Below are 26,237 nucleotides of genomic sequence, written 5' to 3' on the forward strand. Positions count from 1 at the left end.
CACCTAAAATGTGCATTTTAGGAGTAAAACATTAGGTTTAGTAGAGCCTGTTAAATGGTTTTCACCATCTGTGTTACAAAAAGGAACAGGTTAAAAAACAGGGAACCACCATGCCTGGTTGTTATTTCACCGTTTCACTGACATCACGATAAAAAATAAAAAAAAGAGGGTGAGAGAGGGAGAGTAGATGATGCAGAAACCTAATTAAGATTCTCCAGAGCGTGAACAAATTAACCTGAGTTATGAGCATGCAGAAGCACAAGACAGACACACACACATGCATGCACACACACACACACACTGATTGGTCTATGAAATAGGTGAAGCAGAGGAGGATGACATTCACACTCAAACAGGCATGACTGCCATGGACATCCAGCGATATTTTAGGCAGGCAAAAGGCAAAATATTATAGGCTTTCGAGGCCAACTATATCGCTATGGAAAATACACCAAAATAGGCTACACGTTATGCAATTCTACTTTCATGCTCTACAAAGTGTCCACCTCATCACTCAGATTTGGGGCAGCAGCATGATACAATGACATGTAGCTTCATGTGAAAAATTAGCCTAACAAGGAGGGCTGGATAAATAAGCTGTAGCATGTAGCCTCCGCTAATGACATTGCAGGGAGCGACATATGCCAGGCATCAGTATGTCACTCCTTAGGGACATGGGGCTTACGGTAACAGGATAGTAAGAATGAGGTGGTAGTGTGTGTGTGTGTGTGTGTGTGTGTGTGTGTGTGGGAGGGGGGGCGGGTTTGTTGTTTTTTTTTACCTCCTGGCACAAAGCCCTTAAGGCTGACAGAGGGGGGTGGGATGGTTAGAAATACTGGCATGAAGGGTCACAGGGAGGAGGAGGAGGAGCAGGACAGAACATGTCATAAATGAATGAGAGAAGAGGGGATGAACTTGACCCAGACTGGAGGACTAGAACAGGAAGGAGGGTAATGAAGTGCAAACATGCTTTGTCATGCCATGTTAGAGCCATAGGATTAGAATTCTATAATTAGAGGACGGGGCACCATAATACTAGCCTCCCTTTCAACATGATGAGCTGCCGAGGCTAAATTACACAAGGGGGCCGGAGAACAGATGCTGTGATCAGAACAGGCAGCTCTGGAAGTTTTCTATACCAGTAAATGATGCTCAGTTACAGCACAGCACGCTCTGATTGACAAGCGAAAGAACGCTGGAACTTGGGGACACTGGTGAGACTTTCTGATATTTCTGTGATCAGCTCATGACAATGTCATTTTTGTGACATGCAGCAGTTATGGGCCTGATTCCCAAAAAGCACTGTGCATATTTCATGTTGGAGTTTTTAATGTATTATTACACAGTGACCCTTTTTCAGTACAGGTTAAGGTTCCACTGCTTGTTCGCTGGCTGACACATTCATCAGCGATGAATGTGTCAGCCAGTGGGCCAGTGCCGGGCCATTATAACACTGTTATAACTGAGAAGCAGTGGACTGTTGGATAACACTCGCATTCATATATGAATATTTATCTCGAAGGATGGCATTGGAACCGATGAGCTTGCATGGGAGAAGGAACAACCCATCCATCTCACTCTCTCCCCTTCCCCGCGCTTCATTCTTTACTTTCATACATCCCCATCTCTTGCGATCACCATTTCAATGTCTCTCTTCTCTTTTGCATTTTCCACCCACTTTTTCCCCCTCTTGGCTTCCCCTCTTTTTCTTGATATCACCCCATCTATTGCTCTTCCACTTAAATGCCCCCCCCCTCCCTATCCAGTCCCTCCGCAGCACTGATGTATGGAGAGAAATGGAGGAAAAAAGGAAAAAGCATGTGATTAATGTCTTTGAGAAAAAGATAAATAATCACAGGAGACTGGGGGCTGGTAGTTGGCCTTAGGGGAGTAAATATGGAGAGTTTTATAGCTGCTCACTTGGGAGAGAGGGAGGTGGAGGGGGAGATGAGAGGGGGAGGAGAGGAATACAGCGACAGCAGATCCATTCAAGTATATTAGCTTTTCCCCCCATACACAATAACCTCTGCATCTATTCTATTGCTCTACTGTCTTTCATCATCAACACTGAATCCCATCCCTCTGACAGCACACAACGAGCCACACAAAGCAATGCACGCTTGTGTGCACACACACACACATACACACCCACACAACCACCATGCACTTTTTTTCCAGGCCAGACCCACTGTATGTGTTTGATGGGCCAATACATGTGGTGTGTGATGTGGCTGACAGCCCCCCTCCCATGCTGCCCTGCTTTTAAGCCCTCATCCTCCAGTGGCTGCCTGTCCCCTGGAGTAGATTGCATCTTTTATTTATCATTTTCTCTTCCTTGGCTTTATTTTCCCCAGCAAAAAAAAAATAAAAAAAATTCTGGGGCGAAAATTGCAATCAGCATAACATGCCCTCCTCCTGCTGTGTACTCGCCTGTCATCCTCCACTCTCTGTAAGCATGCAGGATGAGACTGACAGCCCGTGCAGACGAAGACACACACAGACACATGCACAATCCCCCTCTGTGTTTATCAAACCCCCACACACACACATACTGACACACATACTCTCTCTCTCTCCTTCTCTCTTTCACACACAAAAACACATGCGTGGCCACAGAAAATGGCCCCATTTCCCTCTTTGTCACTATTTCTGACACACATATATATCCTTGCTGACGCCTCACGCTTTCTGTTGCACCCAGAGCCAAGTGTTTTTTAGCTTCCCAGAGCCCCAAAAGAGTGAGCACGTAAATGAGCCTAATGCTGGGGAATCTGGTAAACAGGCCAGAGAGGGAGGGAGAGCTGCCTGCCTGTCTGCCTGCTCCATGGCTACTATTGTGCACTGCACATTCTCTGAGCCCACAAGAGCTGAAGCCATCTCCACACAGATTCTTTGGAGGGATAGTAAGCCAAGAAGTGAGAGAGGGAGCAATGGGGAGAGATAGAGAGGGTGAGGGAAAGAGGAAGGGAGGAGGAAGAAGATCATGCATAAAATCTTGTTTGCAGAATGCATTAAGATTCAGATGAACTGGGGAGGGTAATGGGATTAGAATCCTGAACCGTTTCCAAGGGTGGGGAGTCGGATTGACAGCTGAGTCTATTGCACTGACGAATGCAGTGAAATATTGTGGCTCTGGCAAAGGCAGCCATCCAGGCAGGCAGGCAGGGAAGCAAGCAGGGGGTTGCTGAGCCCCAAAGCACCTCTGTTTACTCCTTGCTTTACCACAAATAATGCAGTTACAAGGAAAGAAAAAACTGCATCTTATATACATATGCATATTGCCTGTGCTTGACTGATTATTGGGAAGGCAGGAGAAAAGCTTTAGTCAGTCTCACAAAGGTGTTTGGCAAACAAAATAGAAGCACTGTGGCTTTAAATCACCGTCCCTCCCACCCTTTCTAAATATCGTCTATTTAGCCAGCGGTGAAAAGATATAGGGGGCTTTTGTCTGCGTACCCATTGGTGGGGGCATGGAGAGCTGGAAAGACACAAAAATAGGAACAAAGTACTAAGCTTCCAATTGGGATGGCTCTGGGCAATTCAATGCGCGCAGCTCAGTGGGCAAAAACAAGGAGAAGTGGGCTACTATTACGGGCTTATCTGAAAATAGGCTATTCTCACACAGCTATAGGGTAGACTGGTGTGGAAATACCCTGCATTGTTTATAATAGACGAGGCTATGGAAGGCAAACACAAGCCCTTTAAAAGTCTGGCACGGTTCCACGGACAAAGGCAAACAGTGCGATTTAGATGTGTAGTCTATTACAGACTGTTTTCCTCTATTTTTCTAACGTTATTATCCACTCACCGACTTGTAATACGTTGTCCACCCAGCCACCCTCTAGCAGAGTGACACCCCGTAGGAAAGGCAGCTGGGTCTCGTCATTATTGTCCCCGCTAGTTCCACTTTCCTCTGCTCCGGCGTTGAAAGAGGAATACATACAGATCTCCTTCTCGCTTCTCGGGAATGACCAGTATACGATCCTCCGCTGGACGGGCTCCGGGATTCTCTCGAAGCGCTCCTCCACCCGCTGAAACGGCCACTTCTCCGCGACTCTGCGAGCCGCGATGTCGAGCAACGACTCGGGGTTGTGCGTTTTTCCATTCCCCGACCCTCCCGGAGCGGACCCCGCGCCGCCACACAGGACTCCTCCAGCCCGCTGCCCCTGTCTGCATGCCGGGTTGTAGCCGGGCCGGCAGCAGAGCCGCTTGGCTGGGGGCTGCTGGACTCGCTCGGCCATGATCGCTCCGCTTCCAACCTGAAGCGCAGTTCCTCTCCGATCATATAAACGGGATAAGGAAGAGAAAAGGGCAATCTCGCACCGATTGTTTGCCGTACATGGAGAGACTGCCCTTATTTGGGAAGGTAGGCGGCGCTTGTGAGTTCCGTGAAGTCCTTTGTGTTGTCAAAGTAACCGGGATGGGCGGGATTCTGGAACGCTGCCAGCGCACGAGTGGCGCTATAAAAGGAACTGGAGGCGGAATTCCCGAACGTCGGCAAATCCTTTGTGAAGCCGTCCGGGAGCGCGAGGGCGGAGCCCCGGCGGCCGACGGCCTTTGAAGTTTCCTTCTTATTTGAGTTTAAAGGCGGGGACTTAATCCAGGGGCGGTCTCGCAGTTTCCCACAGGGGTAAAAGAGGGCAAGAAAGCTGACTTTTTTCCTTTGGAGCCTGAGCTACCACCGCGGGCCGTTAGCTCTCTCAATAACAACGTGATGGTTGTTTTCAAGGCTTTAGTCCAAAGGACTCTCAGCTGTCAAAGAAAGAGAGGGCGTGGGAGGAGGAACATAAAGATACTGAGCTGGACATACTTGTCCTCTCTAGTCATTAATCAGTCATTTTGGTCAGCTGTTTGGTATTGGATTCACTAGATGCAGTTTATGGACATTTAATTAGCCTACAAACACAATCTGAAAGACTCTCTCACACAAGCATTCTGAATATTTATCTTTAAGGGTCGCCACACTGATTTTACACAGGAGGATCAGTATAATCATCATGGGGGGAGTAGGCCTACTCAGCCTGTGAAAACAGCTAGCCTAGTTGTGTAATGTTTTCTGTGGCTTGGGAGGGAGCTAAAGTCTGAGAAAATAACCTTGTTGATGTCATTAGATTTGGACATTTAACGTTTAAACAGAAGGGCTGTTTCAAGTTTAAACGATCATGTGGGCATTTATCAGGGTCTATGCAATCCAGTTGCATTATGTGTGGATCCAGTGTTTTAGGGGCTTGACCCATAATAACTAAAAGTTCTGATAACCGGTCTTTGCTGTAATGATTTCGATAATTCTTTCTTAAATCTTTCTCACAAGTTTCCAAACTCGTGTTCTCTACTACTCACTCACTCCAGTAAGTTTATTAACCTTTCACCAAAGATTGGAAAATCAAAGGATGTTGGAAATTCCTCAAGGTCTGGCCAGACCAATGGTTTTTCATGCAAGCATTATGACACACACCACCAGTGGAGCTGGTTAACTATAAATTGTGGTACAGTCATTTTATGGGCCCCCGTCCTGTCTGTTGATAATGTTAGCTGCAACTGGTTCAAGAAAGGGGAAGTATGGGGGGGCTATGTCTGGAGGAGAAAAATAGTCATGAGGTGTTAGGGTGGGGATGCATTGCCCACTCCCCGGATCTCCCTGCCTAATGAGACATGTAGGAGCTAATAATTAATAACCACTTCAGAAAAAAGCACCAGATTGGGGATGTTTTCTTCTAAAATGTCTTTAAAACTTGGCCTAAACTATGCTGGTAAACCAAAATGTGTGTTTGCAATGTGTCTGTCCTCTGCATGTGTTCCCAGCTGCCCCTCTTCTTCCTCTGTGAGTAGGACTAAAAGGCTGGCCTTTGAACTGCTCTGAAAGTGATCCATGCCGTATGGACAGAGCAGATGTGGCCTAACCTGATTTGGTTTCAATACTTCCCCACAGGAAGTTCACAAAGCCAGCAGGTCCTCCTTTGTTATGTTAGTCATCTTTCTCAGAGGGCCAGTGGAGCCTTTGGCTTTATTTTATTTTATTATTTTACAGAGTAAAGTTAATGCCTTATTATTTGCTTCATTACTTGGACGGAGAGGGTTTACACATGAAAAGAAGTTTCTAAAACAGCTAGGTGTCATGGCCTATGTTTCTAAACCAGTCACAAAGTTGGCTATATGTGCTCCAAGGGGGTTGGATTGTTCATGTTTATGTTTGTATATATCACTATTTAATGCTGAGCCAACACTCATATAGCATGTTCTTGTTACACATATCCATATCTTTATAAAGGGAACCCTGACGGCACACAGATGGAAAAGAGAGTACACCAAGAACCTTTACACACAACATGGGGATTTGAACCTCAGAAGCTTGATAACAGGACTGCTCTCTCTTTTTTTAGTGTCAACATTGATTTTAACATATCAAACACATCAACGTCAACACTCATGATTAAGTTCATGACATGTCAATGAAATTCAAAATAAATTCTTCATCCTTACTAAATAAATAAGGCTTTGATTTCAGAATAATTTAGAGTACATGGCACTCACATATACTGTACCACATGTCCCTGTTTCTAAGAGTGAAAGAATAAGACAAACAGCAATAATTGTTTTTTTTTTGTTCTTGCTTTTCTTTCTTTTGCCTCATTGATTGTATGTTATTATTGCCTTTGTTTTTTTAATGTTTGCATGTTTTGTTTTTTTGGTATTTTTGTATTTTGTGAAAGGTGCTATACTAAATAAATGTCCTATTATAATTAACAGTCCTAAGCAGGCCTTTAATGTGTATTATCTAAACTAGTTAACATCTCAAACTGTGCCAAAACCATTGTCGTTTCAAACCCTCCAAAGGAGACAATATGTATGCATTAATTTCAGTTCCAGTTTTTATTGCAGTTCCTATGTTTTGACGTTTTCATTAGCCCTGTTTCAGTACTACAAATGCTAAAGGACTACAATTCCCATCTACACAGGCGAGCGTAGTAGCCAATCGCGAGCGAGCAGCTTGTTGGGACCACACCAGTCATACTTCCCGGAACAGGGAGGAGCTGGTGCTGATTATCGTGGGCATAAACACAAATCACTGCGTTTTTGGTAAGTTTATGCTGTATTTGGTTTGTTTTTTGTCTTAACTGATCATTTAGGAATACAGATGCGATGTTTTGTCACATTAACATGCACTACTCGAGCAGAGGGCCAGTGGTCTTACTGCTCAAAGTTAGGCCGTTAGCTAGCGGTGCTAACGTGAGAGGAAATATAGGTAAATCTTTCATGTTCATCATAGATATGTTTTATCCAACATTGACGGCAGACTAGGAGAAACCTAAGACTGTAAGTAACGGAGGGCACAGTAGGTGATTTATTAGGGGTTTGTGTCTGAATGCTAATGTAGGCTAGTTAGCTACGTGTCGGGTTATTAACAGTTAGCGGTGATAAGAGGTTTGGTCTGAGCGCTCAACAAGTTGCGATTACTTACATTAAATGACTCGATTCGCCATTAAAGTGATGGATGTAGAAAAAATGGTGTCAACTGTGACTTAAGACGCGAAATCCCATTTTAAAGATGCATCTGTTATGTATGATATCTCTGTTAAATTAGCTTGAAGTTTAAATACATTGCTAGCATCACAGTCTGCAATGAATTACAGCTATTTACAAGCCCAGCTGACATTTGTGTTTGTAAACACCATATGGATATATACTGTATATAATCTACCATTATGATATTGTTGGTTTCGACTGTATGCTTACAAATTGTAGAAAAGTGCTAAAATGCTTGAGAGGATCAGCTCAAAGAGTTTGATAAACATCACATACACACAAATCAATTAGCTGTGTGTGAGTGTGTGTGTGAGAGAGAGAGAGGTGAGGAAGTAAGTAGATTTCCCCAGACTTCTCTTTACAACTCTTAAAAGTTTTGAGGATGTTTTGTGACTTATCCAAGATGATTAAGCGAGAGTGATTTAAAAACCTCGAATATTACAAGAAGCCCAGCTGCCTTTTACTTACCAGAGATGGATAGTCTTTGATGAATAGTTAGATGACTGAGAAACATCGTAGAAGTTACCTTAACTCCCTATTACGGTGCAGTTCAATGTGATGAGCATTCACTGAGCAATACTGATGGTGAATGTCAGTTTTGATTGGAAATATGATGAAACATTCTACCAATGGTGGCTCTCTGTATTATATTATTGTGGACAATTTTGCAACAAAAAAAGAGCAGGATGACTACGGCTGTTGTATTTTTATGCAGTTTTCTTCCAGCATCAGTGTAAGAGTGCAATCATTTGTTAGGTATAACATTTGATTTTTCCAGAAAATGTAATATATAATGGCTTGTACTGTATATTGATAATGTGATTATAAATTAACCATAGTTAACTGATGGTGTGTCCAGGTTGCACCACAAGGTGTATGACAAAGACTAACAATTGTAACCATAATCTACATCACTCACACAGTACTGAGAGAGTGCCCTGTAGTTACTGTTCATTTGATTACATACGGTTTTAGCTATACACTGCTGTGTTGTTCCCCATTTATTACATTTATTTTTAGCCATGTTAGACATCCTGGGCCACCAGTTAATGAGTCCTAATGGTGATCACCTGACTTTTCCTCTAGCACCACCATCAGATAAAAATCCAAAAAAAGGTCCATCAGATTTGTACCAAATACCCGCAAAACTAATGGCATTCATATCAGCCTCAGCTGTACTCTGTTAAGTGCTAAATCACACTTATTAGCATGCTAACACACTAAACTAAACTGAGATGGTACCTACTTAACATCAGCATGTCAATGTTAGCATTTAGTGTAAAGCACAGCTGTACCTGTGTACAGCCTCACAGCGTGTTAGCATGACTGCAGACTCTTGTTTCTTCATTTCACACAGCTCTGGCTATTCACTGTTTTCTTTCCTTGTCCTCACTTTCAGGTTTGATCAGCTTCATCCCTGTTGAGCAGAATGATTGACATACAGGCTTGGGCAGAGTATGTGGTGGAGTGGGCTGCCAAAGATCCCTACGGTTTCCTGACCACGGTGATATTGGCTCTTACACCTCTCTTCATTGCCAGTGCGCTTCTCTCCTGGAAACTGGCCAAGATGATTGAGGCACGTGACCGGGAACAGAAGAAAAAGCAGAAACGTCAGGAAAACATAGCCAAGGCCAAGAGGTCCAAGAAAGACTGAGCCTGGGAGGGGCAGATGAGGGCATTAAATAGGAGGAACAACCACCACACTCGCAGCCCTCCTTTATTCCAAATAATGACATGGTGCCCTTCCTTGTCCCAGCCCGACCGTCAGCACAGGGCCACTACTCCGCCTGTTAGGTGTAGAAGGAGGGACACTTGGCCCTCACAGGCCGAACAGCACTGAGATGGACAGTACTGCCCAGAGGAGGCTCGTCCCAACGGGACTTTGGTCAGCAAGTGCACAGTGGTAATCTGTATGGTATATATATGTACAAACAGACGTCCGTTGATAATATTGTGCAACTGTTGCAACACTTTGCATTCCATTGTTAACATCCCTGTTCTGCTGAATTGATCTGTAATGTGTGTACTGGAACTTTTCTTCCAAGTCACTTGCAAAATAACCAAATTATTACTTTCTAATCAATAAAGTTTTGATGGTTGATAAGAAAATATAATTTGCTTTGTGGATTTAATATTGGACTGTCGGAAAAAGTAGTAATTAACTCAAATTCAGCACATATGAAAAGTAACTTATTTAGAGTGCAATGTCATTGTGCTGATGAACAGGAAAGAAAAACCTCAAGGTGATCAAAACATAAAAGGCATAACTTTCTTTAACTTTAACACACCCAAAAAATGTCACTGGTGGAACATTGGTGTATCACGAGTTCAGGTTAAATACTCCTGCATCTGGAAATTCCAACTGCTGCTTAGTTTTCTTGCAAATCTACATCAGTGGGGTACCATGGTGGCTTACAGTTTAAGGCACTGACCATAAACTGCAACGTCCCCCCCGGTTCACGTCCGGCAAGGGACCTTTGTTGCATGACGTTCTCCATCTTCCCCACTCCCTCCCAAATGAGTAAATCATAAAAACGGTGTGGAACATCTGCAGAACACCACCTTCCCAAATGTGCCTGTATTAAATATTGGCTTGAAGTAGGTGAATACTTTTGCAGTGTTTATATATTGTATGTTCTAATTGCAATGATTTGTTTTAATTGTTTATTTATATCAGTATAATAAATATATCCACTGTGATTCCATATTAAAAGTCCAAGGGGAGTTGATACTTTTATAGATACTGTATTCTTGGCACCTGAGATCTGAGGACATAGCCTTTTCTGCATTTTAGTTTTCCCTTTTCCTTTTTTTTTTTTTTTTTTTTACAATACTACTTTTGTTCAGTGTCATGTCATCTCTTGATTACATTTAGAAAACCATGAACAGCTCTGTTAACAAGCTGCTGCTGGACGTTTCTTTCATAACGTCCCAACTCCAGAAACGCTACTCAACATGCACTCTGGCTTCAAATGAAAGAACTTCGCACTTGGGATCAATCACACATATCAGACAGTGATCACCACCTCTATCATAAACAGAAACATTATTAACAGTATTTCATGTGAATAGTTTCACTGCACCATGTTCAGCCCTGAACTGATTGCAGAGTTCAATTTGGAGTTAATAGAGATCTTATCAACATATCGGCATTTCCTACAGTATTACACACATTTTTCCACAACAACTAATTCTTTCCATCTTTATACTGTCAAAAATGTTGTTCAATGAGGGATAGTTCAATAAAATACAGTTTTGTTGGTTGTAGCTGAAAACTTGAGGTCTGTAGTTCTGATCAGTTTGAGTTTCAAACACTAGGCGTGGGTCTAGGAGTATGATTTGTGACATCAAACAGGAACATTATCAAATAATCATCTCTGTAAAATAAGTTAACTAACAGGGAATCAATATAAATGTAATTAAAACAGCCATAATTTATTACAATATATCTCAAACATGATACAGTGTATTTACAGTGTATAGTTGCACCCAGTGACTTCTGAAGTACAACCATTTCAGTTTTTCTTTGCTTTTTTAACAGACCTTACAGCTATATTAAATTATTGTGGCCATTTATGGCGCCAGGTTCAAGATAAATTATGATACTGTCTCATTTTAAACCCCTTTATAATCTAATGCAGCCTTGCAATAATACTTCCTTTGTTGAACTTCAAATATGTTTTGAGACTGGGTCAGAGAGGAGTTGAGTTATTCTCTCTGGTAATTTACGGTGTTGTATTGGATTGTATTAAACTGAAAGATGTTTCTACTATTGAATTTCAACATCTCAACAAAAAGTAAATATCAGATTCACAAAGGTGGTATTTATCTCAGTGTTTTGGTATTGGATTGTGTAACACTGTAGGAGAGTCTCGTTGTGTGGGGCTGTCTCAATCTATTTTTTGGGGTTTGGTAACCAGGAGCCGGGCTGGAATGTGTTCGCGGTGCTTGAGGGGTCTTCGCTGAGCTCTTCCTTGCCGAAGCTGGTGGCGGCAGCATGGCCTTTGGCAGTAGTCTTTAAAGGTGTTGCCACCAGACCTTCTTCATACTCCTTTGCCTGTCGGGCCAGATCTTGTTCCTCTACCTCCTTGGCCTTCAGCTTTATCTGCTCCCTGTAGGACTCATTCTTCAGCAGCTCCTGTATAAACACACAGGAGGATGCAAACACATGCGTTACATGTTGTAGTCTTTGATACCATATATCACTACTGGGCATTATATGTTAAAAAACTATCAATTTCATATTATGATATCAATTTATTTTGTGATATGCTCATTTTTCTGGAAAATGACTTGAGACATTGTTAAATCAATAAAAAAAATCCATACAGGAATAATCAGGAAGGAATGTGCGTGTTTTGGTGAATCCAGTACATTTAATACCTGACAAATCAAAATACTTCATTATATTGATCATATCATAAATCATCTCAACCTCTTTCATTATATTGCCCACCCACACCAGACATCACAGATCAGGGTCTGCAGTAAAAGTGCTGAGGTGGCAGTTTTCTTAAGATTCGAGAAAAAAGACTGTGAATACAAGATTACTTATTGTAACCTTAAAGCTGTCCTGCAAAACTGAACCAGTGATCATTTCTCTTCTTTGATCAACTTCCTCTGTTTTGTCTTAAAGTAAAAGGCAGAACATCATATGCTCACTAGTAAAAAAGTAGAAGAGAAACAAAGTTGCGCTGGGCAGCTTCCAGGAACAAATGTGTGTATCCGCAGAGAATGAAGTAGGGCATTTACTAGAAAAAGAACAAGCGTGCTTGGTTAACCTATATTGGTCCAATAAACCCTGGTTAAAAATGTAGTGTTTGGAAAGGATCGGTAAACTAATGTGACAGGAGGCATTTGCAGTATAAACAACTGTTCCAACTCATGGAAACAATTATAACCCGGACATAGTTCACCAGTGGAATAGTTACCCACTTGAGCTACAGCTAGTGTCCAGTGATGTTAGTCTCTCCCTTGTACGGAGAGCCAAAAAGGAAGGGAGGACTGGGCATAATGCTGTTGTGTGTTGGCAGAAGTGGAGGACTGGAAAAGAGAGGGGAGAGCCATGGCCAAAAAGCCCCGCTTTGGGGAGGGAGACAAACATACTGAGCTGCTTTTCCAGCCTGTTAATGACAGGATTTAATCCAATCAATTTATGTCGGCTTGGACCGGGAAGAGAGGGAGCGTGACAAGGGGTAGGGTAATGTGCTGGGAGTGAAGCCTTGGCCACATCAACACTGTCCAGCTGTCGATGGCAGCTATTGGGCAGACGCAAGGCAGAAAATTGGAATAGAATGTTCTGGCAATAGAGGCAGGGGATGGCATTGGCCACTTGCAGGCAGAGAGGACAGTGAAATAGAAAGAGTGAGGGAGAGCTGCCTGGGTATCGGCCTTCCAAGGGATTTCCTATAGACCCACATTTCACTGGCCAAATCATTTCCAGCATTCTCACATTTAAAGAGCAATAAACCCACTGAGAGGTACACAAGGGGAAAAACTACACTCCTTCACCACCATTCCCATCTTGGAGACTGCCAGAAATAAAACACAAAAAGCCAAGATGCAGAATTCTGCTGGAGAAAAAACACAGGAAAAACAGAAAGTAAACTAGGACGTTGTGTCAGTGAGCCCCTTGTTCGGAGGCTGTCTTTGCTCTCCGTCTCGCCATCAATGCACTTCAGCTGCTGTTTATTTTAAACAGCAGCCTGTCCCCCAAAGTTCCTGGATTCAGTTCGAAAGTGTAAGATGAAACAAATCAAAGACTTTTCCTTCTTTCTTTGCTTCTTCCCTCCCTTGTAACTAGTCCCCCAGAGTCCAACCATCAACACAGCAGGGACTTTGGGGGGGTGGGGGGGGCGTACCTCAATGGAGGGGGGCTCCTTCCGTCTGCCTCGGATCCAAGCTGGAGGAGGAGGAGAGAGAAGGAAAAAAAAAGAGAGAGTGAGAACACCCACACAAACATACACTGCACAAACAAAACCTGCAGTCATATTTAAAGGCTGCAGCTATAGCATCACTGAGTTTCTGGGCGCTTGGTTAACTCACTTAACCAAGGGACTTTATCCAGCATTTGTGTTGTTTCATTTCGCTTTGTGAGCTATGGGGAAAAGATGGAGTATAGTAAAACATCCAAGCTATAGAAATGATAAACGCAAAAAAAAAAAGACTAATACAGCTTTAGTGTAGGCAGAGCCGGGCCACTGAGTACTGAGTCTCAGAAGAGGAAGCGTGGATCCGCTCTGATCTCTGAATTTGAAAGTACACACTCTGTCATTCTCCATCAATACCTCTGTCCTTCTTTCTCCTCCCGAGTAGAGCTGTGTCTGTCTGTCATCTTTTTTTTCCTTTTAAAAGGAGCTCTATTTTGGCTGAGCTGGCTGCACAGCAGAGCAGGTTAAAGGGAGAGAGAGGGAGAGAGGGAGAGAGGGAGAGGGAGAGGGAGAGGGAGAGGAGAGAGAGAGAGAGAGAGAGAGAGAGAGAGAGAGAGAGAGAGAGAGAGAGAGAGAGAGAGAGAGGGAGAGAGAGAGAGAGAGAGAGATTTTCTAACTCTTCCTCCAGCTAGCGCAGGGATTCTGGGCCTCTTTTATCCCTTTCTTATTTGCATGCTGATGAAAATGCATGAGGGATGGGGCGAAGCAGGATGAGGGGTTTAAGGTGGATAAAGCCAGGCTGAGACAGAGGGAACAGTTTGTATCCAGTTGTAAGAAATTTGAAACACTATTTTATGGTACGGTTGTATAACACCAGCAGAAGGCGTCTTTGATAAACTCATGAATACGCTTTTCCCAACCCCCATCTCACAGTATGAAAAACAGAAAAACAAAAGAAAATCAATGGATTAGCCTAGACCCCAATAGTTGCAGCCATGAATCTGTTATTCTATTTTGTTTGTGCAGCACTTGTACTCTGTTGGATAGCTCTTTTGTTTAACATTGTCATTTATCCATGTTGGTGATGGTTAAAGTATGTAAGAGTGATGCTGCAGTCCACACTTACCGTCCCACTCCATCGGTATGCTTCCTTCCATATATTCATATTCTGTAGGATTGGCTGCTTCTACCATCCGCTTGGCACGGACGAGCCTTCCTGGGAAACAAAAAAAAAAAAAAAGTGAGGGGGGAGCATGAGAGAGATAGAGATGCTCGACAATGATGCATACAAAACGCAAAGGAATACAAACAAACACAAAGAGGCGCAGACACAATGCTCTCTGTCTCCCTCTCTCACAGACACTCAGACACAGACAGAAGCACAGACACACAAAAAATAATACACAGAGGGATGACAGCGCTGTGACAGGCCATGGATGATTACCTCGTGGCCCTCGGGCCCTTCTCCTCAGATCTCGCTGAGTGGCTCCAAATCTGGGCTAAGCCTTTATGCAAATCAGCCTCCCTTTAACCCAACCAACCACAGCCCCCCTCACTGACAACCTCTTCCAATCACAGCGCTCTGGAACCTCTTCCAATCACAGCGCTCTGGCTAACAATGCCCTCCAAAATCAACATCAAGCCGAGCAGGAGACAAAAGAGGTCAGATATCACAGAGAACAGGAGAGGCACGAGCTGCGTGGAATATTAAGTGCTCCTTTCCCTATCTGTATACAGCACGATGCTCGCTAGCAGCAAGGCCACCGCCAATTATTTTGGTTGAATCTGCTGATTAGACAAGTTTGGCTGGCACACAATGACATGGAGACGGAGGTAGACGGGGTGCAATTGAGAGATGGTAAAAGAAAAGGGGAGAGCAAGAGAATTAAAAGGAGTCAGAGAGAGTGTTGTCTTTGTGTGGCGCTTCAGAGCTTCATACAGTGTTCATTAATTTTCTCCTCGCAGGTAGCCGGACATCCATCCAACGCTCACATCCCTCTGAGAAATGATGAGGCAAGGAGGGAGGAGGTAGAAGGAGTGAGACAGAGAGAGAGAGAGGGAAGAGAGTGATGATGCATGGCAAACATGGCTAGGAGGAGAGAAATGGATGGGCAAGGAAAACAACACGCTCCAAAACACAGACAATCTGTCAGGATTCCATCACCGTTTCTCTGCAGCTGACTGGACATGGACAAATGGAGGCAACCACCTCCATGCACGCCGCAGACTGATGGCCTTAATGTTTACCTCAGCCATAACAGATAGCTATGGCACAGGGATGGATGAATGATGGCTCTCGCGAAAAGTAGAGTGCTGAAGTGTGAGCTGTGTAGTTGGTGTGCGCTCGTGTCTTATCAGTGCATGTTTGTTTGTTTGGTTTGAAGCGAGCAGCGATTAATGCAAAAACATTCCTCATGCATGCGCTGTTCTGTAATTATGTCTTATGAGGATGATTCCTTTCCATACTTTATCCAGCCTATATAGTAATCAGGTCAGCTAATTAGGCTAGTATTGCTTTGGTTCTGCTTTGGTTCCCACTAGATTGTCACTATAGGGCCTCACAGGCTCCAGGTCTGCGGCTTCAATTTTTATCCAGGTCTGACAAAAACACTGCATTCTCTCACCTTATCAGCATAGCAGTCCTACCAGTGTGTAAAATGCGATCTTATGATCCTTGCGATTTTGTTTACATGTATGCCTTAAAATGCCTTCTGAGAAATAGTTTCCTAGAAAACCCCTGTGATAGCAGAACAAAAACAACTGCCAGCAAACAAAAGGCGGTTTTCTCTAGGCAATACTAACAAATACATTTAACAGGTATGCTAATTATAACAGATCATATCCATATTTGCATTGGTTGTGGGTGGTAGCAGACTGAAATGGTACAATTATGACACAGTCCCCACAAGCAATGTGCTTAGCTACAGCTAATGCCTAACTAATAAGCATAAAGAGAGGCACCCACTTTTTCTCTCGGTCTACATCGCTCTCTCTCTCCCTGTAAGGTTGCATCTCCCCCTCTACTCTCTGTCACACTCCAACATGGCTCCTCTTGTCTTGTTGCTTTTGTAGCATGACTAAACCCCTTCCACCATGGCTTTTATCCTTGGATTTGAATAACAAATACAGTATGTACATATATTTATGAAACACGGCTGATCCTCCCACCACATGCACATTGGGAGGAGGCTTGTCAGTCTCATTGGGGTGAATCTTGCTCTCTTGGTAATATGTTGGTGATCTGGGACAATAGCAGAATAAAAAAAAAATCACAGGCCATGGCAATACCATTTTTGCTGGAAAAGGTTCAAAAGACAGACACCCCTTTTCTGAGTCTCTGGTGACCTCACAGTAGCTGATGCAAGAGGTAGGAAAAAAGTGTGCAAGATTAAGTAAGACTGTTACCAAGTTTGGTGAAGTTACTTATTACTTGTTACTTGTGGACATTGGGTTTATTAACGAATGAAATCACTGTGCATCAGCCTGCTCTTCACCAAATGAAGCATAACAGAATTAGCTGGCCTGGCACATTGTTTGCATAGTGATTTCTCAGCCCAATAAGCTGCCTGCAACTAACGATTGCTGTCGCTAACAATTAATCTATAGATTTGCTTTCATTTCTTGAATTAACCATGGGCTTTTAAAAAGTGGCAATAGGCACTTTTAACTATTTGCTGACATTTTGTTGACCAAACAATAATAAATAGTCAGTAATTGCAGTCCTATTTTGAAAAGAAAAAAAGAGAAATGTCAACTACAAGTTAACATAGCCGAAAGTAAAGTTTTAAAATAGTTTACTTTGTCTGACTAACAGTCAAAAAGCGTTTTTTACAATTATATGGAATGCAGAAACACAAAACAGATATATACAGAACAAAGCTTCAACCAGTATATGTTACAGCTAGTCAAATTACACAACAAACACTAAGAAACACAAATAATGATGATGACATATCAGAAGTTATCAGAGCCTGAAATGTTTACTCTGATTGACCAACACTAACAAAAGAAAATTCAGTCAAAAGTTATTTATTCACAATTCTAGAAACATTTGGAAGGCGAGAAATTCAACATTAAAAACGATATGGGGTAAATGCTTGTTTTTTTACTCATAAATACAGAAATGGATTTTAATGTTGAGTGGTTAATAGGTGAATAAAGCCTTAATGTTAGCCTCACAGTGTTTTTATCATAGCATCCTTGACACAGACAGTCAAAATGGGTGCAAGATATCTTTCTGCTCCACAGTGCTTTCAGTTTGCTACTTTCACTGAGAGAGAGACAGAGACAGAGAGGTATGAAAGGTGTTAGGAGCTCTCGATCTCAGTGGGCCCCCTTGTGACAGGTCTGCCTTCTCATCACTCACTAGGGGAAACCTACTTACTCAAACACACACACGCACGCACACTCACAAACACACTCACACACATACACACACACTCACACACTCACACACTCACACACACACACACACACACACACTCACACACTCACACACTCACACACAACTGGCTAGAGAGCAGGCAGATTAACCTGAGGGACAGGAGCGAGGACACTGCCTCTTACCGTGAAGGACAAACGCAGCATTGCGTTGGAGAGGGGGAGGGGCCAGCGGCAGGAGGAATGAAATCCCACTGCATAAATATTCATAACCCATCTCACCTGTCTGAGCGCGACTCATCTGTGAGCCTAGCTGAGGAACCGGGGGGGTGGGATGAGGGGAAAGGAGAAAGGGAGGCGACAGGGAGGCAAGATGGGTGAGGGGTTGCCGTGGCAGCCGGATTGGGAGCCAATCAAATGGCAGGTACGCCTATCCTTCCTGTTCGTTAGAATAAGACGTGATGTGCTTCGAGGGCTGCTCTTTGAACCCTGAACACACCTTGCTAAACTCTATCACCTGCTCACACACACACACACACAAACACACACACACACACACAGAGGTGAGTACTGCTGGGGGTGACCTGAGAGGTTTTTCACCTCCACAATGTCATTCTGGGCGTCTTGTGCTGTCTCTCTCGCTGTGCAGCATTCTCCTGCACTCCGGCTTTGATTACAGAAGCAGATGTCAGGGGAACATCCAGGTATAGAGAGCCTTAAAAACGGACAAAATCTGACTCCAACTGATGAACCACATCAATACCATCAACATCTATCCTGAGAAACACCATGTCTACCTGCCCCTGAACAGTTACAGTGCAGACAAAAGCTCCATTTGGAACAGCACGACATTCAGTTCTACCTCTTCCTCTCAATAGACAGCAGAAAGAGACGCTCTCTTAGTCTTGACAATTGTGCGAGATAAAGCAGAGGGTTTTAGGCCTGATACTGAGGTGGAACAAAAAGCCATCCTGAAGCAGCAAGCCCATCAGCCTGGACTGAACCTAGTTTATTCCTTTCCAGCTGAGCTGTGTGCAGAAGAAGGATGGGGACCAATCCGTGCATGGTAATGGACAGCTTTATGAAGATGGAGTGATCCGATAAGCATCAGTGATACAAGGGCAACCAGGTACCAATACTGACACCCTCTCTCTCTCTCTCTCTCTCTCTCTCTCTCTCTTCCTCTCTCACTCCCTCCATTCTCTTTCACTGAAAAAACTGGAGGGGAAGTGTGAGGCCTGTAACCATGGTTACCCATTAGCCCTGAGCCTTGTGACGCGGGATGAGGTTTACAGGGAAAAGGCCAGTCGTTGTTTTGCATCAGTTCTGGTGAGAGGAGGAGCTTAAGCGTAAAGTAGGCCTGCTGCTGCTGCTGCTGTTCGTTTTTTTATTCAGCCCTCATTCTGTTTGTCCCTGTTGCCGTCGATCCCTCTGAGGCTTGAGCGACTCACGGCAGAACAGAGGAGAATAATTCATATAGAAGTAATAACATGCTGAAAAGAATACTCTGATTTCCCTTGTGTGTTACTTTTAACTAAACGCGGATATACTTGAGGGCGGAAGGGATGCTATACCCCTCCTCACTTAAGACCACCCATCCTCTTGAAGTCTCTTCCTGGCCTGATGGGTTGTAGAAAAGGACCGTGGTGAGCCAGGAAGTCAGCGTCCTTTGTGAGGCTGTGGAGCGGTGTGGACCCCCTCCTCCCACCCCAGATCCTCTGAGGCCCATGTGTGTGATGTCCATACACCAAGCTGTCCACCCCTTTCTATTCACCTCCATCACTCTCATCCAACCCCCTTCCCTTTCCTTCCATTTTACCTTCAGTCCCCCTGCTCTCTCCCTCCATTAACCTACCTCCACCTTCTCTCTCTCCCCCTCTATCTGTCTGCCTGTTCCACCCACTCATTTCACCCTCTTTCTGTCAGAAACCCTCCATTCACTTTCTTTCTCTCTATTCTTCCCCCACTCTATAATTTCACCCCATATGTCAGCATCCCCCTTGTTCTTTGTCACTCACTTTCTATACCCCACCTTCTTTTCCACCCTCTGTGAGTCTCCCTCGGCCTTATCTTTCCTCCCTTATTCCTAGCTTTATTTCTCTCTGCTTGTCTGCTTTATTAAAATATTCTGAATTGAATAAGCAGCGGCAAGCTCCCGGAGTCTGCATGCGTGTCGGTCTGTCTGTCAGTCTTCCTGGCTGAGTTTCTGACAGGGAGCCCTCAGGTGTCAAAACATCACGCTGGCCATCTGACCACAGACATGAGTGCATTGGGCAGCGATTCACATCTAGGCAAAATGTAAAAAAATTAATTTGATTATTTTGCTGTCTTCATTCTTTTGGCTCCATTAACTTGTCTGTCATTGCTTGCCAAACAGCAAATAAGTTTGCAAGAGATAGAAACAATCCCATTCATATAGAAGTTGTAGTTTGTGAGACAGATGGAGTTGGAATTGTATTCAGATGCAGGTCTTCTGTAGATACTGCAATGTTTAATAGGCTTGTTAAATGCTTAAACTACTCATATTGGAGCAAGGCCCATTTTTAATGTTCCACCATAAGAAATAAAAGTGTCTGTATCTAATTTTCAGTCTCTATCTTTTCAAATGCCTTTTTAATGAAGTAGTTAAGCCACTCCATGATGTTCCGTCACATACACACAAATACACTTGGCAACCAGTATAAAACAAGATGAGCTAAACACACTTGGTTCCCCATAATGATTAAACAACCTTCATTTAAACCCTGTGCATTGCAAAGCTGCTGATCAATTAACATGATTTACCGTAGCAGCTCTGGACATTGCCATTCCATAGTAAACACTGACTTGGTGTCCTACTGTAGGATAGACCTTCCTTCATCACACCCTGGGGATGACTTGTGGCAGAATAAACAGCCATTTGGACCCTCGTCTCTCTCCGCGGTGACTCTTTCCATAGAAATATGCGGCTTGAATCAACGCTCTGATGACACACAGCCATCTGTTGTTGTGTTAAGTGTGTTAGGGCATGAAGTGGAGAGAAAACACACACAATCGCAGAATTTTGTTCCTTCCTTTTTAAAAAAAAAACAAAACAAAAAACAAAGCTGATACAAATGCACACACAGACTGAGTGTGCATTTGCCACACAAGGACACACACACACACACACACACACACACACACACACACACACACACACACACACACACACACACACACACACACACACACACACACACACACACACACACACACACACAGTCCCTAGAGTCACCCATCCTGAAATAGCAGAACTGAGGCCTTTTCATTTTTTTCACTTCATAGAACAGAGCTGAGGAATCAAATAAATAATAGACAAAGAGAGAGGGATAGTGATAGGACGACAAGTCTATGCATCTTTTCTCTGCAACAGCGTGGCGCACCTCTGAAGAACCTCTGAATCCCTTCCATTCTCTACACAGTGGAGAGGACCAATAGATTAAAACTGCATGGCACACACTGTTAAAGTGAATAGTGCTAAAAATACATCCTTTTCACTCAGACATGAAAGGAAACTGCCTTTCCCCTGTCCAGTATTGAGCAACCATTGATTCCAAGACAAAGGCTACACCTCCTCAAAGAGGTAAGAAAAATAGCAATCATACAGGCAATTATTTTCAAATGTGCCTGCAGCGGCCGATAATGTCAGTGCGCCTCTCTTCCTAAATAAAGGGAGGGAAGGCAGGCGTCAAAGCTGCAAACCCACTGCTGAAGACGAATGAACCCATCCGCAGAATGCTTTGCTTTCATCTGGGCAGCATGACATGGCGCCCCATGCAGTGTAAGGCAGAGCTGGGCTTGGGGGACAAGCGTGCACAGAAAGAGAGAGAAGAATATAGATTCTCTATTTAGCTTTATGGAGCCAACACCAAGGCAAAGACCCTCTAAAGACCAGTGGCCAGATTGCCAGTGGCTTTTTCTTGTTGCCTTGCCATAGACAACAATCACTGGGGCTCCACAGCCTACAGCACAGTTCTCTCTATGGGGCAGCAGCACACAGTAGGCCTCTATAGTTGGACCTTTTCTAAAGGCAGAGACAGAGATTCTCCCTCTCTAGGCGTGTACTTTAGACCGAGGCCTATTCATTTTGATGTGCAGGCACAAGAGCAGCAGCAGCATCTGAGGAGATGGGGGATAGAGAGCTCTCTGCTGGGCCTAACCCTCCACACTACTGAACTACTCTAATGTTCTGAATAGAAATCTTCACTGGAATGGCTTCAAAGGAGGAAAATCGAGTGGCAGCAATGAAGGGGAGGGGCAAGGGGAGGAAGGACTAACTGGAGGCAAATAAAGAGGTCAATGTAAGGAGAGGTTTTTGAAATCAGACAGGGCAGAACAACAGAAAACAAGGAGGTTGCTTTGCCTTTATTTTTATGTCTTAGCGACTAACATCCTCATACATAGCGTACACAGAATTGCTTACGCCCCAGTTTCCTAAAGTTAACAGATTGAAAGAGGTAGAAAATGGGATCAGCAAAGCATGGATAAAGGTAGAGAGGGATGGACCGAGTACTAGAGAGAGAGGAGGAGTAGAGAGACTCCTCATCCTACTTTAACCACTACTCATGTGCTGCAGTGGAAAGCCCTGCGGTCCATGCCTTAAGGCCCTGAGCCCACGCTTGGCCTATCAGTTTAAGATCAAAAAGAGCTCACTTTAGCAAGACATATGGACTGAATAATGCATCTGCTTTATTTCCACAAGGCTGGACGGGGTGAGTGGCAGGAAAAAAAAGGCAAATGTGTGCGCCATATATTTCTATTTGTTAATAATTACTGTATTAGTGTGTGTGTGTGTGTGTATGTGTGTGTGTGTGTGTGTGTGTGAGAGAGAGAGAGACAGAGTCTGTCTGGCATTTATGAGGCCAACTAGCCTCTCTACAGTGTCACTCATTGTGATTGGACAGTGAGGATGGTAGCCTGTAGCGTGCTAGAAAATGGGCTTCTGTGATGTCTCATTTGAATAGTCTGACAGCCAGGGGTGGAGGAGCAGCCTTGTAATGAATTATAAATATGAGGTGGGCACATGTTTTGCCCACAAACTGCTGAGAAAAAGGTGAGGCGCAATGTCAAGTTCAGTCAGAAAGAAACCTGTCTTGCAACCTGCCAGAGGTGGGTCCTTCTCCAGCAAAACAAACAAACCTAAAACAACCTGGTTACATCCTTGTAATGTATGTTCAGTATGAATTATGTTCAGCGTGTACTAGGAAATGATGACTTCTAGGTTGTATAATGTGGCACCAAGAGAGGGAGACAAAAACAAGTATTTGCCGGTGGGATAAAATGATCCCCAGGTGAACTCATTGTCACTGTGTGCAACTTTATGAACTGGTTATCTGGTCTTTATTAACCACGAGGAGACATCAACATTTGTATGTTTTTATTCACATACTGGGAAAACTCCCTTTGTATCTGTGTAATTTCCTATCACTCTCCAACAACTGTTAGCCTATGATTTTCTTTCCACTAGATGGCTGCTCTACCAGATATCCAGGATTTGCTCAGAACTTGATAGAGCAGCTGTCTCCTATTTTGTGCCCTGGTCATGGAATAACCTCCAGAACACACTACAGCTTAATAATATTGTCTCCCTGGGAGAGTTCAAAGCTCTGACCAAAAAAAACCCTGAACTGAATAGAGCTATTCCTAAACTGGATTTTGTATTATGCATCTGTTGTCTCTCGTCTGTTTTTAACGTGCTCTATGTTTCTTAATTGTTCCTTGTTTCTGGAAAAAGTGATTTTAATCACAAGGGACTTCCTGGTTAAATAAAGGCTAAATAAATAAATAAAAAACATAGTTCCCAGATTAGACAAATGCAGTATTTGAAATTAGAGTCAGGCATAATAAGTCTGGCAAATATCAAGATATTTAACCCTTTGTGACTAATAAGCCAAAAGTGGATGACTGGTTAACAGCAGTGCCATGTCTGGGGCAGCCAAAGGCCATACCCTTTGATCTGTGACCCCTGACCTGTGGTCTGAGTTCGCAGTAGGACCCCAGCTGATTTAAAGAGGTAAAGAGAATAGGAATTACAAGCCTTAGCCTTGTGCTAATTAAACTAGCCAAGACAGGATTAAAGCACAGTTAGTGCATCACTATATTTTACACAAAACAGGTCCATGTGCAGATCTGGGTCTGATATTTGATCACTGGAAATTTCCACAATATGTTTTTGTTATCATTTGATAAAAGTGATCAATTACATTAGCATCTCCCCAAATTAAGGAAGGCCCCTGTGGTAGGATGTCATCAAACCTCCTTTCCCTTGCTGAGGTGGGTCATTATCAGGCCCACACCCCAACATTTATCTGTCTTCGATATATTTACACTTGCCGGGAATGACAGTGCAGCTGGAGAAGGACTCAGTGAACCCGGAAAGCATGTCCTTGGCCTTCTAACTGTCAGAGTCGGTGTGAAGGACACCATTGGCATCCCACCATGGATTAGCCCACAATGACACAGTTCTGCTGCTTGGCTTGAGCATTACATACTGTAGCACTGCCATGTCTCAGTAGGGATATATGACCTCCTTCTAAATCCTCATCACAGACAAGTAATCATTTCATCTACAGCAGTGGAGGAGTTTTTCCTCTTTGTTGGCCAGTGACAATGGAGCTGTGATAATTACAGCCACATTATTCTACTTCCAATATCAGTAAAATCTTAACTGCAGTGAGTTGCAAGAAATGCAAAATAAGAAATCTTATTAAAAACTCTATAATGACAACGTTCTTATTGAGCCGGTTGCTCCATCTAGTGGCAAGCTTGTAATATTACAAGGGTGAAAGGGTAAAGGTAATGTCATATCCAGAGAAGCACATGGAAGCAGAAAAATGTGTGCAAAATATATAGATATTTTGTTAAATCCCCCTCCACCGACCCAGCCCCCACTCATTTTTCTTCTTGTCTCTACAATTGAATGTTTGAGTTTCACTGTGCAGAATAATGTATGTGCAGATTTTGACATCAGATGACTGTTCAAATTCATCTGCTGAAAGTGAAAAGTTTCTCTGTGCTCCTGGAAAATCAAGTTTTTAAGAGCGAGTCTACAAGGCTGATTTAAATAGTTTGGAGGCTAATCTTGATCCAATATTCAATTCAGACAAGTGTCATGTGGAAACTTGAAGCCTCCAGTTCACATATAACGAGAATGGACTTTATAGGTGAAGCAGTTCAACTTCTAAAATGAAAATATTTGCATATTCATAGAGTCTATATTTTTCAATGAGGGTGAAGGAGTAGATATTTTAGCAGTAGTAGATTTCAACAATACAATTTTACTTTTTTTGATCATGTCAGACACAGATTATTATTTTAAAGTGGAGTATTTCATATACATCTTAAAATATGTTTTGAGGGGACCTTTAAGATTTTTCAATGATAATAAGTGTTGGGGAGTAACTAGTTATATGTAACGGAACAACATAAATGTAACTGTAATCCGTTACAAAAATGTGTAACTAAATTAAAGTTACTGATGAAAATGATGATTACAAATGGGTCTGAAGTCAGACCTTTAAGATTTTGCTCAGAAGGGTTTTTTCCTTTTAACATGTTACTGAATACATATATTCCTGTTTTTATTTATTTGAAATCAATTTTTAATATATATTTTGTAAATAAACCATGACGTGGGCTTATTTGGCGCACACATGGGGTTAAATGGTGTCACAGTACCAATTCAGCCCATGTCTGACTTTTGACTTTTTTCATAAAATATTCTATATTTCAAAATCTATATGAACTAATTATTTTTTTTCAAATAAGATATACATATTACTTCATAAGAAAAGATCTCCCTTAATAAATCATGTCAGTATCCATGAAAAACACCTGAACTTAGATTTTGGTGCTTAATGGGTACACTTACCCTAACAGTTGAAAACATTTGCTAGAAAATTAGAAAAATAATCAAATGTAATAAGTTACATTACTTTAAGTAATTAAAATAGTTACATTACGTATTACATTTTAAATGGTATAACCAGTAAGCTTTAACCTATTACATTTACAAAGTAACCTTCCCAACCCTAATGATAATTAACTACCAATTGCTAGTAAAAGTAAGGGATGACAGCAGCTCAGTTTATGAATTGAGCCACGTCCAGTAGAGATAGTGAGGTGTCAGGGTAAGAACAAAGTAGTAAATCTGCCTTTTATCTCCACTAGTGTACGAGGATTAAGACTATAAACAAACTAGCTAATTTTAGCACAGCAAAGCTTAACTTACCTGTCCATGTCTTCTGTTCAGGGACAAAGTAATATTTATTTCCCAGATGATCTGTCCCGACGTGTTCACGTATTAATCCAAAGGTTCGGCGTAAAGCGCCTGCAACCCTGTTCATGTTTAACAGGATAGCACGAAGGTTTTTGGTGTTTTTTGGTGTCCCTTGTAAACTGGCTGCCCTCTCACTGTGGTGTTTATGTAAGTGTTGAAGGGTT

General features: G+C 42.9%; 3 protein-coding genes across 4 annotated transcripts in view; 1 reads left to right on the top strand and 2 right to left on the bottom strand.

Annotated features, from left to right (window-relative positions):
• LOC128364775 (zinc finger SWIM domain-containing protein 6-like) overlaps positions 1-4,264 on the bottom strand; it is a 44,139-nt gene extending 39,875 nt beyond the window's left edge. For both annotated transcript variants that reach the window (XM_053325385.1, XM_053325384.1), the window contains exon 1: positions 3,809-4,264. In XM_053325385.1, the coding sequence (XP_053181360.1) occupies positions 3,809-4,241 (433 nt within the window). In that variant the 5' untranslated portion in view covers positions 4,242-4,264. The remainder of the gene's footprint in view (positions 1-3,808) is intronic.
• A 2,711-nt stretch (positions 4,265-6,975) lies between these two features.
• Positions 6,976-9,632, top strand: smim15 (small integral membrane protein 15). The gene is made up of 2 exons (XM_053325386.1): positions 6,976-7,077; positions 8,924-9,632. The coding sequence occupies exon 2, from the start codon at positions 8,954-8,956 to the stop codon at positions 9,176-9,178; it is 225 nt and encodes a 74-aa protein (XP_053181361.1). The 5' UTR covers positions 6,976-7,077; positions 8,924-8,953; the 3' UTR covers positions 9,179-9,632.
• A 1,132-nt stretch (positions 9,633-10,764) lies between these two features.
• Positions 10,765-26,207, bottom strand: ndufaf2 (NADH:ubiquinone oxidoreductase complex assembly factor 2). The gene is made up of 4 exons (XM_053325917.1): positions 26,026-26,207; positions 14,521-14,610; positions 13,386-13,426; positions 10,765-11,662 (listed from the first exon to the last, which is right to left on the bottom strand). Exons 1-4 carry the CDS (start codon positions 26,138-26,140, stop codon positions 11,420-11,422), a joined length of 489 nt encoding a protein of 162 aa, XP_053181892.1. The 5' UTR covers positions 26,141-26,207; the 3' UTR covers positions 10,765-11,419.
• Between the last annotated feature and the right edge of the window lie 30 nt (positions 26,208-26,237).

Source organism: Scomber japonicus, chromosome 9, assembly GCF_027409825.1.
Source record: "Scomber japonicus isolate fScoJap1 chromosome 9, fScoJap1.pri, whole genome shotgun sequence".
In the NCBI taxonomy this organism is placed as follows: domain Eukaryota; kingdom Metazoa; phylum Chordata; class Actinopteri; order Scombriformes; family Scombridae; genus Scomber; species Scomber japonicus.

Excerpts from the sequence above, each read along its gene's own strand:
- smim15 (XM_053325386.1), top strand. The coding sequence starts at position 8,954 with ATGATTGACATACAGGCTTGGGCAGAGTATGTGGTGGAGTGGGCTGCC.
- ndufaf2 (XM_053325917.1), bottom strand. The coding sequence starts at position 26,140 with ATGAACAGGGTTGCAGGCGCTTTACGCCGAACCTTTGGATTAATACGT. Across the intron at positions 13,427-14,520 it reads CATACCGATGGAGTGGGACG|CTTGGATCCGAGGCAGACGG; the intron begins GTAAGTGTGGAC and ends CTCCTCCTCCAG. Across the intron at positions 11,663-13,385 it reads AGGAGCCCCCCTCCATTGAG|GAGCTGCTGAAGAATGAGTC; the intron begins GTACGCCCCCCC and ends GTGTTTATACAG.